This window comes from Eublepharis macularius, chromosome 19 (genome assembly GCF_028583425.1).
Source record: "Eublepharis macularius isolate TG4126 chromosome 19, MPM_Emac_v1.0, whole genome shotgun sequence".
Taxonomy (NCBI): domain Eukaryota; kingdom Metazoa; phylum Chordata; class Lepidosauria; order Squamata; family Eublepharidae; genus Eublepharis; species Eublepharis macularius.
The window spans coordinates 19229689-19246916 of NC_072808.1; the positions used below are offsets into that span (position 1 = coordinate 19229689).

Below are 17228 nucleotides of genomic sequence, written 5' to 3' on the forward strand. Positions count from 1 at the left end.
ACAGAGCGTCTGTAATTCAGCCCAGCACAGGGGGGCTAAATAACATGGACAATAAGGTTCCATAATGAGCAACAGCAATTACACAACAACAGACGGGTGGGTATAGAGCAGCCCACTGAAACAGTATCTCTCTTCGTCCCCAAAGGGCTCGTTATTTACAAAAAGCCTTTACAGGATGCCTGTAAGACTGGTCAATATAATCATCCCTGCATTGTGGATTAGGGATCCCATTCCCCCGGTGGGGGCAGAGGATCTCCCACTCCCATCTTTCGCCCTCCATCACCGCTTATCTGGTCAGCAGGAGAAAAGATGGGGAATGGGCTTCCTGGTGCACTCCCGTGGGCGGTGCAACGACATCACTGACATCATCACGCCACTCCGAGAGCACTCCTGTGCTTCGCAGTGGGCCAATATGGGCCCCAAACGGGCTGGAGCAGGCCCATTTGGGGCCCACATCAGCCCACTATGAAGTGCACACACGCTCCCCAGCCTTGTGTGATGACGTGACTGCCTAGAAGTGACGTCATCATGCCAGTGCAGGGCCACCCACGCCCCGAGACGCTAAGAGGACCTGGCAACACTATTGTGAATTGGGTATGCAGAAAATGATTGGTCACGTAGCGTCTTCTTTTGTCCAACTCCTGCTCCACACTCTCTCATTCCATCTCTCTGAGCCAATGAAGGGCCCAAAATGCACACCGACTCCTTGGTGTCTAGCTTGCATCTGCTGAAACATTTCTCTAGTGTTTTTTACATGGGGACAGGCTTGTGTGCTTTCCCTGTTGCTACTGGGCCTGCCCGTAAAGCACAGAGGGAGAGGAGATTCCTCATGGCAGGGCCCCCCACATTTGCTCTGCCCCAGTCTCCCATGGCAGCCCCCCCCCCGCCCCATGGCTTTAAGAAAACTGGCAACTGACACGCTACTTCCGGGTGTTTAGCGAACATTTCGTGCAACGCCGGGACGCTCCGAGGGCGTGTGGCTTTGCCCCTATTGTTTTAGCATTACAACAATCTGTCAGGTTCTCTGATGTTCCACCTTTCATTTTTTTTAAAAAAATAAATCCCTACCCTCTTTTGTTGCGGAGATACTGGAATTTCCTGGGGCATGGGAAATGGTGCCAATGAGGAATGGGACCAGAAAGATCCAAGTTTTCCCATCCACATGGGAGCCCCCCCCCCACCAGTGCTGCTGTGATCTTTCCCAAAACATTACAGTAAAGCAGGTCTAGGAAAGATCACAGGAAAGCTTGGGGAAACCCAGGACATGCGAGAAAGCATCAGAATACCTCGGGGAACAGGGGACAAAGCCTGCTTCACAACAGCATTCAAGTCTGGACAAACACACATGTGCGTGTGGGTGCGTGTGTGTGTGTGAGAGAGAGAGACCTATGTCTACTCTCTTCACCCAGTGCTTTAGAAAGGGAGAAATACCCCAGGAGGGGGTTCTTATATTCCAGTTCTTATATTCATGCCACTGCCTGACCAGGCACTCTTTCCCAGAGCCAGGCACAGACAAAAGCAATAACCAGCCTTTCCTTTCAGTCAAGTAAATCTCAGGCACAGCTGCCCTCTGAGCCCGTGCAGGCCTACCTCAGCTGTTTGGCGTATGACTGTTCGATCTCCGTCCTCTCCTTCACAAACTTGACGTATTTCTCCACCAGTTCTAGGCCCCACTGCGTGTGGCGCTCGATGGTGTCAAACTGATCCTAGAAGGGGAGAAGAGAGAAATACTATCAGACGGAGCGGAAAGGAAGAGGGCCCAATGGATCTAGCCACAAAAGCCTAGTTCTCATGGTGAGTTTGGGCTGTACTCGCCCAAATGGAGCTCAGGACTGACCGAGTACTCCTCCACACACACGCACACACACCCTGCACACAGAAGGCTAGCACATCTCCCCAACCTGGCGAAATGTGTAGGAACTCTTGTCCAGAGCAGCAATAATTCATGGAAGCTGTATGTTCAGGCTGGAGCAATACCTCCCAGACACAAATTTACCATATCAGGAAGAAACAGGCCCATGTCTGAGGTCCTCGGAGGACACATAAAGTGGCGAAGTGATGAGAAACAAGCACACAAACACAAGTCTCTTACACAGCACAGAAGAATGAAGAATAACTTATTCGGTCATCTTGATCAGTCTATCTGGCCCAGTGCCCGAGCTCTGGCCGATGTATACAACTCTCAGCTGAGGGTTCGGTCACTGTTCCTCTGTCCACAAGCCACATGAGACCCGAAGCTCCCCCCCCAGCTTGGCAGAATCCTTTTTACAGCACTGACCTCCGTCATCTTGATGCCTTGAGGTGGAAAATCCACAGGGCAGAGTTCTCCTGCAATAAAAGGGATCTGCACAAGGACCAAGCATCCTGTGCTTTGGACAGCACAACCAGGTGACGGCATCTACTCTCCCTTTTCAAAGTGTATCACCACAACTCAAGGCAGATCCCTTGCAGAGACAGGCCCCCTTCAGATGATATTGACGACGACAACAACAACATTCAATTTATATTCTGCCCTTCAGGACAACTTAATGCCACACCCAGAGTGGTTTACAAAGTGTGTTGTCATTATCCTCATGTCAATCAGGTGGGTGGGGCTGAGAGAGCTCCGAAGAACTGTAACTGACCCAAGGTCAGCCAGCAGGCTTCAAGCGGAGGAGAGGGAATCAAACCCGGCTCTCCAGATTAGAGTCCTGCCGCTCTTAACCACTACATCAAACTGGATTCTAACCAAGATTTGTTTTCTAGATTTTGTAATGGATTTGCACATCTGGGGGTGCAGAAGAGGAAAAAAGGGACCAAGACTACACATCTTGTAACATCCTTCACACTGTTTAGTTTTTAAATATGCTTCCAGCAAGTGTGTTAACCTCCACCATACAAATCTATGATACAGGAGTGACTCCAAGAGAGTTTCCATAAGCTATTAGCAGTCTTCTGTCATTCTGCCTCTAATCACTTTGTGCGTCTACCGAATGCCTCCTCTTTTACCAACTAAAAATAACAGAAGGCAAAGGTGCACGGGAGGCTTTTCCCACTCAAGTGTTCTGATGACAGCATCATTACAAGCATAAATTTAGAACAAGTGATAAATTATCTCATTAGTAGCTGATTATTTTGCCCATGGTGGTGGAGAGCTTTCAAGTCATAGCTGACTTATGGCATACAGATCCAAAAAAATCCATGGCAGGGGGGTGGGTGGGTTACATAGAACTAAGGCAGAGATGTCTGCAAACCAGACTTGGAAAAGATAATGGTTGGCAATTGAAATCTTGTAAGAGTATCTCAGGACACTCCCATTTCAGGTTACCTAGGCAACCACAGACAACGTCACTGAGACCTTAGCTTCATGGGGACTTTTCTGCGGAATCTGCTCAAGGACCTTTCCCAAGCATCTGGTAAATAGTAACATGAAACACAGGAAGTTGTCGGACACAGAACAGTGGTCCATCTTGCCTGGCGCTGTCTACATCAGTGGTCTTCAACCCATGCGCTGGGATCCTCAGATGGGTTATGAAGTCACTCCCATCTGCTGGGTTGTGAGTCCTTATAGGGTCACTATTTCTTGTTGCCTTTTGGAATAACCTACTGCTAATGTGCATGTGTTGGGACTGAAGGTTCCGCGCTCCCTGCTCAACGCTGCGCATGTGCAGAGAGGAGTAACAGAATGGCAAGGCAAGGACTCTCAGCTGTGGAGGGGATTCCTCCGTGGCTCATGACTCTTTGGTACACAGCTTGCATTTCTAGCCCTGGTTCTTTCGATTTCCGGCCTTCCCCTTCCCCAGTGATGTCACAACTCTGGCTGGCCCTCTGCCCCTCTAGCTTCTGTTGCATGATTCTGATGTTACGAGCTTGCAGCCCAGTAGGACCCTGAGTTTGGACTGGCTGAAGGACGCTAGTCTACATGACCAACCACAACTCTCCAAGCTCTCAGGGAGGGGCCCTTCTTAATCTTGTTGTATGACATATGGGGGGGGGGCGAAGAACAACGACGAGGCCTCCTTTCTCTCCTCCAGGTCTTTGGCCCTCCAGCAGATGAAGGGATGTGGTGGCAGGAGGGGCGGGGCCCTTTTTGTGGACCCTTTTGCCCTCCTCCAGTCTGCCTCTAGTTCTAACAATACTTCCACTTATGACTCAAACCCCAAAGTAATCACAGATGCTGGAAATCTCAGTAATCTGACCAAGAAAATGCCATCTGCGCCTAGCTTGGGTGTTTTCAAATTGAGCTCCAAGCTCCACTTTCCATGAATTAAAACAAATCACGCCTTCAAAATCTTAAGGGAGCAATTTGATTCTAGACAACCTGGCAGAACAATTTCTTACACAACTATGATTTTTCAGAAAAAAATACGACAGAAGTTGTAAGTATACTTTAAAGATATAAGGCCTCTTGTCTGCTTCATAAACCCGTATGCGTTTATTGTATTTGTAACCAGGGCTTTTTTTCTGGGAAAAGAGGTGGTGGAACTCAGTGGGTTGCCAGCACAGAGGGCAACACTTGGTGGGAGGTGGTGCCCCTGGTACCAGATGTGCGCGTGCAAAGTGCACGCATGCTCCCAGGGCCAATGACATCACTTTGAGTCAGCTGGAACAAGGGGAGAGTTTTTAAAAGTTTAAATCACCCTCGGCTGGAGCGGCGCGGAGGGCAATCTAAACTCCCTTCTGTCTGGAGATCAGGGGGCGGGGCCATCGGCCATGTGACCATTTTCAAGAGGTTCCAGAACTCCGTTCCACCGCGTTCCAGCTGAAAAAAAAGCTCTGTTTGTAATAGAATAATCTGGCTCGTAAATTTTTGGGCTACCTCCCAGAGATATGTAGAAAATTTATCAAGGCCTGATAAATCACCATCATTACAGGTAATATTCCGTTCATTCATTTGCTTCATTTATGCCCTACTTTTCTTCCCAACGGTGGCCCAAAGTGGCTCACATCATTCTCTTCCATTTTATCCTCACAACAACCCTGTGGGGTAGTAGAAAAGAGCAAGAGTCCAGTAACATGTATAAGACTAACAAAACTTGTGGTAGGGTAACAGCTTTCAGGAGTCACAGCTCTCTTCTTCAGATACCTGATGTGTTACATATTTCCCACCCTACATCCATTAGCTATTGCACATGAGAAAATCTGCAAGCTGATGACTCAAGAGGATCATCCCACACATTATGGAGGAGATCTGATATCTGAAGTGAGCTGTGGCTCACGAAAGCTTGCATTCTACCACAAATGTTGTTAGTCTTCTAGGTGCTACTGGACTCTTGCTCTTTTCTACTGCTACAGACAGACTAACATGGCTACCCACCTTGATCTATCCCCTGTGAGGTAGGTGAGGCTGAGAGTTTGTGACTGGCCCAAGGTCACCCAGCAAGATTCCATGGCAGAGCAGGGGATTCGAACCTGGATCTCCCAGATCCTAGGTCTACATCCTGATCACTCCGCCACACTGGCTCTGACCAATAAGGCCAGGTAATTTCCAAAACTCAACAGGATACAAGCATGCAATTTTTGTCAGCAAGCATGCAATACTGGAGGCGAGTGGGGCAAAAAATATTTCCATTTCCCATTCACCAAAATCAGATTTTAAAAAGCTTTCATTGCACAATGCTGAATGGCTGGGGGGAGACAGAGTATACATACTGGGGGATGGGAAACAAAAGTTCCAGAGCAGAATCCCTTACTGGGTCGGGGGGCGGGGGAGAGTGAGATTGCAGTGTGACACATTTCCCACCCTACATCCATTAGTTATTGCAGATGAGAAAATCCACAATATGATGTCATTGCAACACAACGCATTATGGAAGAGAACACAACTGGGGGTGGGGGATCCTCTTTTCTGCTGCAACGCCATGTCCAACTTGCCACCCGCACCGACGCATTTTGCACCGAACGATTTACAAACCATAGCCTGTTATGTAACGGACAACTTCTACTTCAAGGGGGGGAGGCAGCATTTTGGCCAGCACGGAGGAAGAAGCAATCCTAGCCAGAGTGATCATTTTCATGCCATTTCCCTGAGTAATTTCAGCACATTCACTCAAACCTTGGCTCTGCTTACAGGACAAAATTTAAACCCCAGGCAGACAGACAGACTCAGGGCAGTGCTAGACAAGCTGGGGACAACCACATGTATTTCTTCACATCTGTCCTGTCAACTGGGGAGATGGGCTCAGGGTGCGGCAGGGAAGCTGTGCTTTTTCCAATTTAACAGAGTGTGGAGCCATGAGGAGTCACGCTCTCCCCTAACTTTCCTTCAATGACCTCTACTACTTTAAGCACACTTCTCTCCCTGGGCCCTTCTTCATAAGCACGGCAAGGACATTTTCAGGATTTTAACTGATGTCACCAGCTTCCTCTTAGCAGGCCGATACTATCAGAGGAATTTTCTCTGCCAGCTTTGATCTGCAACATACGTCTGAAGCCCTACACAATGTCAAGTGTTGGGATTTGGGGGATATGTGAGTGTGGATCTTTGCCCTTCAAGATATCAGCCTTGCTGGGCAATCTAAATTTTCACCTCGGTATCCCCAGTTTAAGGAAAATAAAATTTTCTCCCACCGTCCGGCTGATCTCTCTAATGGCATTCACACAAGCTTGTTTTCAAACCATGCTGCCTGCTTAGCTCCAGGTAGATTCTCAAAACTACCCCTGGAACAGCGCTTTTGCTCCTGCAATTTAAAACAGGTAGATGATATTGTTCATTATATTCTACACTGCCCTTATAACAAGACTATTCGTAAGAAATTCTTGCACCCATTTCTTACTAACTTTTCTGGTAGAGAGGACTGCACGCACTTTCTATTGGCTAATGCCATTCCAGAGGTTTATTTATTTAATTTAGATTTCTATTCCGCCCTTCTCACAAAGGGCTCAGGGCAGTTTACAGCATATTAAAACACATTAAACTTAATTTACACTGTTAAAACCATAACAGATTGATAAAAAATATAATGTAATATAATATAACATACATATAAAATATATATATTTAGATGGCAGCAATCAATAGCAGCAGACACAACTCGACATGATAAGGTGGTGGACAACCTTAGTAGGGAGGGGTTCAGATTTTATTCTTCTCCATTTTTCTCCATTTTTCAGCTGGTGGAGGCCAAACCTGACCTCAGCCATATGCCTGGTGGAACATCTCTGTCTTACAGGCCCGGCGAAATGATAACACATCCTGCCGGGCCCTGATCTCAGTTGACAGAGAGTTCCACCAGGCCGGGGCCAGGACCGAGAACGCCCTGGCTGTGGCTGAGGCCAGGCGGGCCTCCTTGGGGCCAGGGACCACCAATAGATGTTTCTCTCCTGATCGGAGCGTCCTCTGGGGGTTACCTTTAAGGTGGCTAGTTTTATCCTTTTTTCAATTAATTTAAGGAAGAAATTATCCTTGGTTGCTCCCAACAGAATTTTAGCTAAATTACAATATTTATTTTATACATCATATGATGTATAGTGCCATTGGGGTTGGACTTCAGAGCAGAACACCAAGGCCCCAGCTCCCAGGTTCAGTGGGTGGGGGGCAAAAGCAAGTTATTGCTTCATATCTGAAGAATTCGGGGGGCCAAACAAGAACATTTTAGACAAGAGTCTAAAATGACATCACCAGCTTCCTAATTCAGCTTAAAGCAACAACATGGTGAGGCTACAGCCAGGCCACCCCGAAAAAGAGTCTGACAAACACATAGGCGATTCCCTCCGTAACCAGCTCACTCATAAGAGTCTGCAAAATTAATAGTCTTTGTATCAGGCATCTGACGAAGAGAACTGTGATTCTTGAAAGCTTATGCTACAATAAAATTGGTTAGTCTTAAAGGTGCTACTGGACTCTTTTTGATTTTGCTACCACAGACTAACATGGCTAACTCCTCTGCAAAATTAAGGAATCTTTTGAATCAAGTGTCAAGTACACACATATAGTAACAAAAACCTACTCATTACCAGTTGCCAAATTCTTCCATACCACTGAAATTTAGACCTCGATACAGTTACATGTGTTAAGGTGTAAAGGCAATAAATATAGAATTCAAGGTCATAAATATAATAAATATGAAGCAGAAGTCATAAATAAAAAAACACCATACAGGCGACCTTCAGAAATAAGTTCAAAATCACATGTAAGTCTAAGAAGTGCTGTAGTGCCAAAATGGATTACAATATCATAAACTTGGTTGTCTCTTTCTTATTTCCTTTGCAGATGAATGAAAACAGCTCCTGCACCATTGCTCAACGAGCAGCCCACTTACTCCCTTGTTTCGAGATCTTTTTCCAGAACGTGCCTTGCAGACTCGACTCATCCAAAGGTGTATTCAGGTCTTTTTTTCTGGGGAAAGAGGTGGTGGAACTCAGTGGGTTGCCCTTGGAGAAAATGGTCACATGGCTGGTGGCCCCGTCCCCTGATCTCCAGACAGAGGGGAGTTGAGATTGCCCTCCGTGCAGCTCAGCAGCGCGGAGGGCAATTTCAACTCCCCTCTGTCTGGAGATCAGGGGGCGGGGCCACCAGCCATGTGATCATTTTCAAGAGATTCCAGAACTCCGTTCCACCACATTCCAGCTGAAAAAAAGCCCTGGGTGTATTCATTCATTAAAACAATTCCTTCATAGAAAATCTCTACAAAGACCCCCTTGGCAAGTTTCTACCTTGCTTAGACATTCTTACTGAGCAAAAGAGGAGGGGAGGAGAGGCAGGCTCCATCTTTTAAAGAGCCTAGCTCCCATACTTGAGTCTCAGACGAATCCCACGATGTGCTAAAGTGTCACAATGAAAGCTTTCCCCTCTCTTTTTAAATGATAGAGATGGAGGCAGAAAAACGGCTATTCTTCTCCCCCATGGAATAGAGCATCTCGGAAAGGGAGATTTAATTCTCAACTTTTGTTTACTAAATATAAAGGGAAAAGTTTCAGGGCTATCTCTAGGAGATAAGCACGCCCAGTTGCCCATGTCCAAGTTCCTGACCACCACTAGGTAGTTTCTGCCTGTCCAAAGGAAGTATTTCCTTTTCCATATTCTCCTTTGTTGGAGTCATATATGAACCTCCCACAATGGGGAACATACTTTAGACTGTCTAGCTGAACCCTCTCCTAATACATACGGGGGGAAAGTCAGCAAAAATGTAAGTTTACCGTAAGACAGATGACATAATGAAAAAATTCAGCAAAATCAACTTATTTGGTTCTTTGAAGACATGGAGATCAAAGTGTGAGACTATTGAGAGCTCATTCCTGCCGTGTTTTATAAAACCACCCCTGGACAGAGGCAGCAACTCAACACTTGGCTCTAGAGAATCTTCCTCCAAAGGCACTTAAAGTGCTTGTAGGTTTTTCAGCACATGCATCCTCCGGGAAGTTTTGTGTTTTAAAACACAAAAGATGTTGAAAATCAGAAGAGCAGGGATGTGGAATTGACTATTTGGAATGGAAAAAGGAAGCTCATGCCATGCCAGAGGAAGGAGCAAGATTTGAGTCCCGTAGCACCTTGAAGAGCAGCAAGATTTTCAAGAGATAAGGTTTCGAGAGTCAACGCTCCCAGTATCTGATGAAGGGAGCTTGACTCTCAAAAGCTTGTACCTTAGAAATCTTGTTAGTCTTTAAAACCAACCTTTAAGGTAGAAAAGAGCAAGAATCCAGTAGCACTTATAAGACTAACAAAATGTGTGGCAGGGTATGAGCTTTCATGAGTCACAGCTCATGTCTTCAGACCCACGAAAACTCATACCCTACCATAAATGTTGTTAGTCATATAGGTGCTACTGGACTCTTGCTCTTTTCTACTGCTACAGACAGACTAACACCTTCTCGATCAACCGTAAAGGTGCTACTGGACTTGAATCTTGCAAACTCTTGAGGGATACACACTTTTGGTTTGCCCCAGGGGATTTTGAGATGCTGTGTACTTTCTTTGTACTCTGAACTGCAAGCTGCAAAGCAGACAGCTCACTGTTCAACTTTTAAAAGAAAGCACATTTCTAGTCCTCATGGCATGTCCATGGGAATGCAAAAGATCACAGGCAGTCTCCCCCCCCCCCCGAAAGTTCAGAGCTTTGATTCCATGACAGAGGTTCTCAGCTTCTCCCACTGTTTACAGATGAGAAGCAGATGGACGTCTGTCACGCAGAAGAGGAGATGCTCCAGGGACATTCCATTGGCTCCTATCACTGTTGTTGCGCAACTGACAATGCAGTTTAGTTCTCTCACTTGGTTCTCCCAGGCCATCTAGAAAGCTGCTGGTTGAACAGAGCATCGAATAGGGAAACTGAAGCTTGCCCCACCCCAGCTCTCTCTTAACAGAATATATTAAGGGGTCCAACACAGCTATTCCACTGCCCAGCAGTTTGCCTGAACAGCAAAAATGAGTTGTTGCCCAAATGACCAGAGCTGCTATAGCTCACACAAGGTTGCCAGCTCCAGGTTTTTCTTTATTTTATTTCATTTATACCCCCACCTTTTTCCCCAACGGGAACCTAAAGCAGTTTCATTATTCTCCTTTCCTCCATTTTACCTTCACAACAACCCTGCGAGGTAGGTTAGGTAAGGAATGTCTGATGAGCCCAAGGTCACCTGGTGATCTTCCATGGCAGAGTGGGGAATCAAGGCAGGGTCTCCCACCACTTTAGCTACCACCACACCACACTGGCTCTCCAGGTTGGTAAATCCCTGGTGATTTGGGGGAGAGAGTCTGGAGAGAGCGAGGCATAAAACCACAGAGTCTACTGTCCAGAGCAGCCATATTTTCCTGGGGACGTGGCCTCTGCAGTTTGGAGATCAACTGTAACTCCAGGAGAGCTCCAGGCCCTACCTGGTGGTTACAATAAATCACAGTGCATGGAATCGTATAAACATATTAAAGTGACTAGTGCAATACATGAATAAATAAACTGTACACAATTTCATACAATCATCCTAAAACTCTATACAAATAACAATCATACCCATCTATACATATCAAAAGTTCTTCCAATAATGATAACCTTCATTCAGTATCAAAAATGGATCTATCTCAGATTTGAGTTCATACTCAAATAAATATACATATGGCCAGGGATTTTTTTCAGCAATAACGCAGCGGAACGGAGTTCCGGAACCTCTTAAAAATGGTCACATGGCTGGTGGCCCCGCCCCCTGATCTCCAGACAGAGATTGCCCTCCACGCCACCAAGCAGCGCAGAGGGCAATCTAAACTCCCCTCTGTCTGGAGATCAGGGGGCGGGGCCAACAGCCATGTGACTATTTTCGCCAAGGGTAATTTAAACTTTAAAAAACTCCCCCCTCGTTCCAGCTGGCCCAAAGTGACCTCATTATGCGGTCTTGAGTTCCACCACCTCTTTTCCCAGAAAAAAAGCCCTGGATAAAGGCTTTACTGTTGAAGTGCTTTGTGGAAGAATGGCCATATGCAGGGCTTTTTTTCTAGGAAAAGAGGTGGTGGAACTCAGTGGGTTGCCAGCACAGGGGCCACTCCTGGAGGGAGGAGGTGCCCCTGGTACCGCATGCGCGTGTGCAAAGTGCGTGCACACTCCCAGGACCTCACAATGACGTCACTTTGGGTCAGCTGGAACATGGGAGGGGGGGCAGTTTTTAAACGTTTAAATCACCCTTGGCACCTCTTGAAAATGGTCACATGGCCGGTGGCCATGCCCCCGATCTCCAGACAGAGAGGAGTTTAGATTGCCCTCCGCGCTGTGGTGCGGAGGGCAATCTAAACTCCTCTCTGTCTGGAGATCGGGGGCATGGCCACCGGCCATGTGACCATTTCCAAGAGGTGCCGGAACTCCATTCCACCGCGTTCCCGCTGAAAAAAAGCCCTGGTCCTGAGCCAGCCCTCTGTATGAGCAGCAAAGCCGCAGGCAGACAAGGACAGCAGAGGCTCATCTGCACATTTGCTAAGTAAAGAGCAACGGACTCGCTGGCTGCCAGCACAAAACAATATTGTTGACCACAAAAAACCTTGAAACAAGTCACTGAGAACAAGCTGTTGCGTCCGGGGAACTGGACATCTGGCAGGAAGGTTCGGCCAGCAAGTGAAGGCTTGGCTGAAAGCAAATCTCGGAGTGGGATCCTCCCAGAGCTCAGATCCTAAGGGGGGATTACGAGAGGAAATGCCGATCTTCCCACTCACAGCAACGTTAGGAGAGAAAACAACTTGGGGAGATGTTTGCGGAGAAGAAAAAGCTATCACAGAAGTCTGGCAAACAGAATGCAACCAGCAAGACTGCTTACCCTCTGGACAGAGAGGCATTCAAGAGAAAAGAAGATGTTTTTCCAGAGAGCTGGAACTCGAAAGGGAGAGCCCTGGTGTGCAGGAATCAAAGCACAGAGACCTACTGAGAGCTGGTGGTTTGGATCCTCCAAAGGAAGAACATGAAAACAGATATGATCCCCCCAAATATGATCACCGCTCCTTCTAATGGTTCCCCGATAGGGCAGCTTAAAAGGGTCGCTCCAAAACAAACCAGACGAGCACATCGCTATGCAGGAGCCACAAAATACGGAAGGCAGTTGAGTATGAGTTAGAAAGCGGGGGGGGGGGGGGAGAAAGAAAGGAAAACAGAGGAGAGAGGAAGTTGCCATTCCTTAGGCTTGGAGGAAAGTTAATTGTGCACATGCACAAATACACCAGTGCATGCTCACTGCATGCATACATGCATGCAAGGGGTGTGTGAATGAAAGGAAAACAGAGGAGAGAGGAAGTTGTCCTTCCTTAGGCTGGGAGGCAAGTTATTTGTGCACATGTACAAACACACTCAATACAAAGTTACTCCAGTCTAAACCCACTAGCTTCCACAGATTAGTGCAACTCTCCGTAAGATACAAAGGCAGCAGAGCTCCTAATATCATATAGCATCCTGGAATGGGGTGCGGAATGATGCGAAAGGGATGCATATTGCAGCGCATGAATTTCACATCCACTGGTCCCCCTGTCTCCAGCCTCTCCCACAAAAGTACCCTCCTGCATTGCACTACTCAAACTCAGGGTTTCGTTAACAGCTGCCTGCTCATTTACCCGGAACTTCAAAGGTCAGGGAAACTATACCCAAAGCTAAGCGAGTAGTAGTTTATCCCCCCCACCCGCAGCCACATTCATACTTGCAATTCCTTGTGGGCCCCAACTTGTTCCCATTAAACTTAATAAGCCTGTTCAGTTACTCCATGAATACTGATGGTGTTTTTTCGACCCCTAGATGGTTCTCATGCTTTAGGCCACTAAACTGGAATACAGGAAATCGGCTGGAATTTAAGGCACAAAGCCCTATTTCCAAGCAATTTACTTCCTTCTCATACCTCATTCCATTGATTTAAATGAAACCAAGACAGAGGCCAGTGTCGTAACTGAAGGAACAAGTCAAGGAAACCGTTAAAAAAAAGAGGCAGCTTTCTATAAAAAGTGGAAGCTTTGCCCAAATGAGGAGGAGGAAGAGCCACAAGGTCGGGTAAAACAAATCTAAATTGACAGTAAGTCAAGCAAAATGAGAACTGGAGAAAATATACTGAAAGACAAGCACTAAACCTCTCTTTAAATGCAGAAATTCAGTTAGCGAGGCCACTGTAAGATGATACAAGAGTGAAAGGATAGCGAAAGGCAAAAAAACAATGTATTCTTCACTGCAAAGATGGGGGAAGGTAACCCATGGCAGAATCACTAATTTGAGGGAGGGTGACTGAACAGCCAGCTCAAAGAGACCAAGGTCTAGGACTAATGAATTAAAAAACAAACAAGTCACCAGGTCCAGACAGGACATATCCAAAATTCCTAAGAAACTTAAACGTGAAACTGTAGGCTTCTTAAAAATAATACACTTCTCCTCACAAGCTACCTAAAGAATGGGGAAAAACATTACGGGCAATTTTTGAAAAGGGATCTAGGAAATTATAGGTTCCTTAGCCTAACATGTGTTCCGGGTAAATTGGTGGATTTTGTTATTACAGATAGAATTATTGTTGGTATCAAGTCACCATTTTGTTAGCCTCTCTGTCCTCCATCTTGGCTCCACAACCAGATCACCACAGCTCTTCATGCCTACAAGATGTCATGAAACATCATTTTGGGCCATTTGTTGCACAGAGAGGGGAAACTCTCAGGATACATTTAGCCTAACCACTGGTACTATGACAAACTCGAGATACCAATCCATATTTGTTGTTGTTGTTAAGTGCCATCAAGTCACCTACGAGCTGTGGCGACCCTATGAATGAAAGACCTCCAAAACATCCTATCATTAACAGACTTGCTCAGATCTTGCGAACTGATTTGCAAACTCCTTTATTGATTCAAGCCATCTCGTTTTAGGTCTTCCTCTTTTCCTACTGCCTTCCACTTTTCCTAGCATTATTGACTTTTCCAGAGGATCTTGCCTTCTCATGATGTGACCAAAGTACGATAGCCTCAGTTTTATCATTTTAGCTTCCAGGCAGAGTCCAGGCTTGATTTGATCTAGTACCCACTTATTTGTCTTTTTGGCTGTCCATGGTACCCGCAAAACTCTCCTCCAGCACCACATTTCAAATGAATCAATTTTCTTCCTGTCGGTTTATTTCACTGACCAACTTTCATATCCATATACACGAATGGGGAATGCCATAGTTTGGATTATCTTGATCTTGGTTCCCAGAGAGACATCTTTATCTTTAAGGATCTTTTCTAGCTCCCTCACAAGTCTCAGTCTTCATTGCAGTCGCCTTGTTAGTTGGTGACTGAGCCAAGGAATAGAAAATCTTGACCAATTTCAATTTCCTCATTGTCAACTTTAAAATTGTGCAACTCCTCAGTAATCATTACTTCTGTCTTCTTGATGCTCAAATGTAATCCTGCTTTGGCACTTTCTCCTTTAACCTTCCTCATTAGTTTTCACTATTTGGTTTTTAGACTATCAGCGCTCGCAACCCAGGTCCTTTTAGCAATTCAAACAGGGCGTCTCTCAGCACAATGACACTCTTATTTCCGTACATTCCTCCGTAACAAAACCCCCAGTTACATCAGCACTTCCAGTTAATAAAAGTCGCCTCTTCGTGTCCTTCAACAGGAAACATCCCACATTCCAATGAGGTAATTAAACCTCCTTCCCTGTAATTCCTTCAGCCACACCTTCTGCCAACCAGAAAACTGCCTCTAAGCTCACCTGGATTCTCCTCCCCTACCTAAGCCTGAGGAAAACAAATAATTTGAATGCTGTTCTTCCCCTAAAACTGACACTAGTATCTTTCCCTAAACCATGCATATTACGGGCTTCGGCTCCTTTACACTGCTAAGTCCTGCCCAGATTTCTGCCTCTGGTCCTGGCCAGCGTCCCACTAGCTGGCTTTGCACCAGCTAGAGAACCAACCTGTATTTACTTCCTACGCAATTGGGGAAGCTTCCCTGCTCAATCCCCATGGAGCAGAGGTAAGAGGTAAACCCTCTTCTCTCCCCCTTTCTGGTCTCTAATCCATCCCCCCCTCTCTCTAGTGATTCACGTTGCACAAGAGTGTGGGCGTCAGTAACACCTGCGGCTCAACAGGATTTTCAAGGTATAATCTTTCGAGAGTCAAAGCTCCCTTCTTCAGGTGCCACCGGATTCATATCCTGCAGCTCGAAAGGGGCACCCCAGTACTTGATGCTATTTGAGCACTCGATGTCATTTTTGACTGCTTGAGGAAGACCTGGAAAAACAGCCCTTTCAATGAACTTCGGCTGTTTTTCCAGGACTTCTGCCTTTTCCTTTCTGCTTGTCTAAGATATGTTAAAACCTCTGGGTCTGAGCTGGGTGTTAAAACTTAAGCTAGAAGGTCTTAGAAGCAAGAGATAGCACAGGAAAGTATGTTTTCCTCCATCTGAATCTTTTAGTGTGAAGTCAAGATCCAAATTGAGTAGTAAGCCCATTCACACCAAATAGATCACACATAGTAGCAGAAAGCAAATGTGAGATTCGGGTCCGGTATCAGATCATCCAGATTTCCAGGGTATGAGCTTCCGAGAGTCAGAGCTCCCTTCCTCAGATACTTTGTTCTTCTACTACAGACCAACACGGCTACCCACAACTATCTTCACAGAAAGCAAATGTGTGAGTGAGTAAGTGAGAGGGGGAGAGTGAGAAAGAGAGAAAGAGAGAAAGAGAGAAAGAGAGAGAGAGAGAAAGACCAACACGGCTACCCACCTGAAACTATCATAGAAAGCAAATGTGTGAGTGAGTGAGTGAGAGAGAGAGAGAGAGAGAGAGAGAGAGAGAGAGAGAGAGAGAGAGAGAGAGAGAGAGAGAGAGGAGGAGGAGGAGGAGGAGGAGGAGGAGGAGGAGGGAAGGCAGGCAGGCAGGTTAGGGAATGCATATATATGCCACCCCAAAATCTCCCCCTTCAGGAGTCTCTACTCCCAAGGTGACTTTTCCTAATTCAAAATTGCTCACATTTCCACTCCTTGGGAACATTTTTAGTCCTCATCAAGCCTTTTAAAAGGAGTTTTCTTTTGCTTAATTGCACAGTCCTGCGTACCTGAGGAGTTCCTTACCTATAGAATTATAGGGTTGGAAGGGATCTCCAGGGTCATCTAGTCCAACCCCTTCCTTGTCTGTTGGTGGCTCATTTCTGTGGCCTGGGTCACCCATACAGGTTCCTGCTAACTCAAGGTGAGATTTAGTGATCTGGAACCATCAGTATGACTTCTGCAAAAGGAAACCTTTCCTCTCCAAAGATTTGGAGTCCTTTGAGAAGGTTAATAAACTGAGCTTGGGATTCCAAAAAAGCTTTTGATACAACCCCCTCAGCCGGAGGCTGCTGAGTAAACTTTGCAGTCATGGAATAAAGAGGTCAGAACCTCTTGTGAATTAGTTTTAGCGGTTAAATGGCAGGAAGCAGAGAGCAGGAGCAAACATGAACTCAAACAATTCTTCTAACAGAGGGAAATAAACAGTAGGGTCTTTAGGATTCAAATAATCTCTGGATTATTAAGAAAAAACCTGAAGAGAGGCAGTATTTTAATGCCCTCACATATTTTGGGGCTGTACTTGGAATACTGTGTACAGTTCTGATCATCCATTCTCAACAAGGAGGAAAGATGAAGAAAAGATGAACCAAAACAATGAAAGGGTTGCAAAACCTCTCCTATGAGGATGAGGTCAAGAGTCTGGGGCTTTCCAGGTTACAGAAAAGATAACTAAAGGGAGACATGCTACACCAAGGTCCCAACGTTGTAGAGCCTGGAGTCAGTTTTGGAATTTTGAAAAAGAGCGGTAGGGGCCACCAAGAACAGCTGGAAGCAGGGGCAATCACAA

At 46.1% G+C, this 17228-nt stretch overlaps 1 protein-coding gene across 2 annotated transcripts in view; it reads right to left on the reverse strand.

Annotated features, from left to right (window-relative positions):
• TRIP10 (thyroid hormone receptor interactor 10) overlaps positions 1-17228 on the reverse strand; it is a 105352-nt gene that overhangs the window by 46480 nt on the left and 41644 nt on the right. For both annotated transcript variants that reach the window (XM_055003223.1, XM_055003222.1), the window contains exon 2: positions 1591-1706. In XM_055003223.1, coding sequence (XP_054859198.1) covers positions 1591-1706 — 116 coding nt within the window. The remainder of the gene's footprint in view (positions 1-1590; positions 1707-17228) is intronic.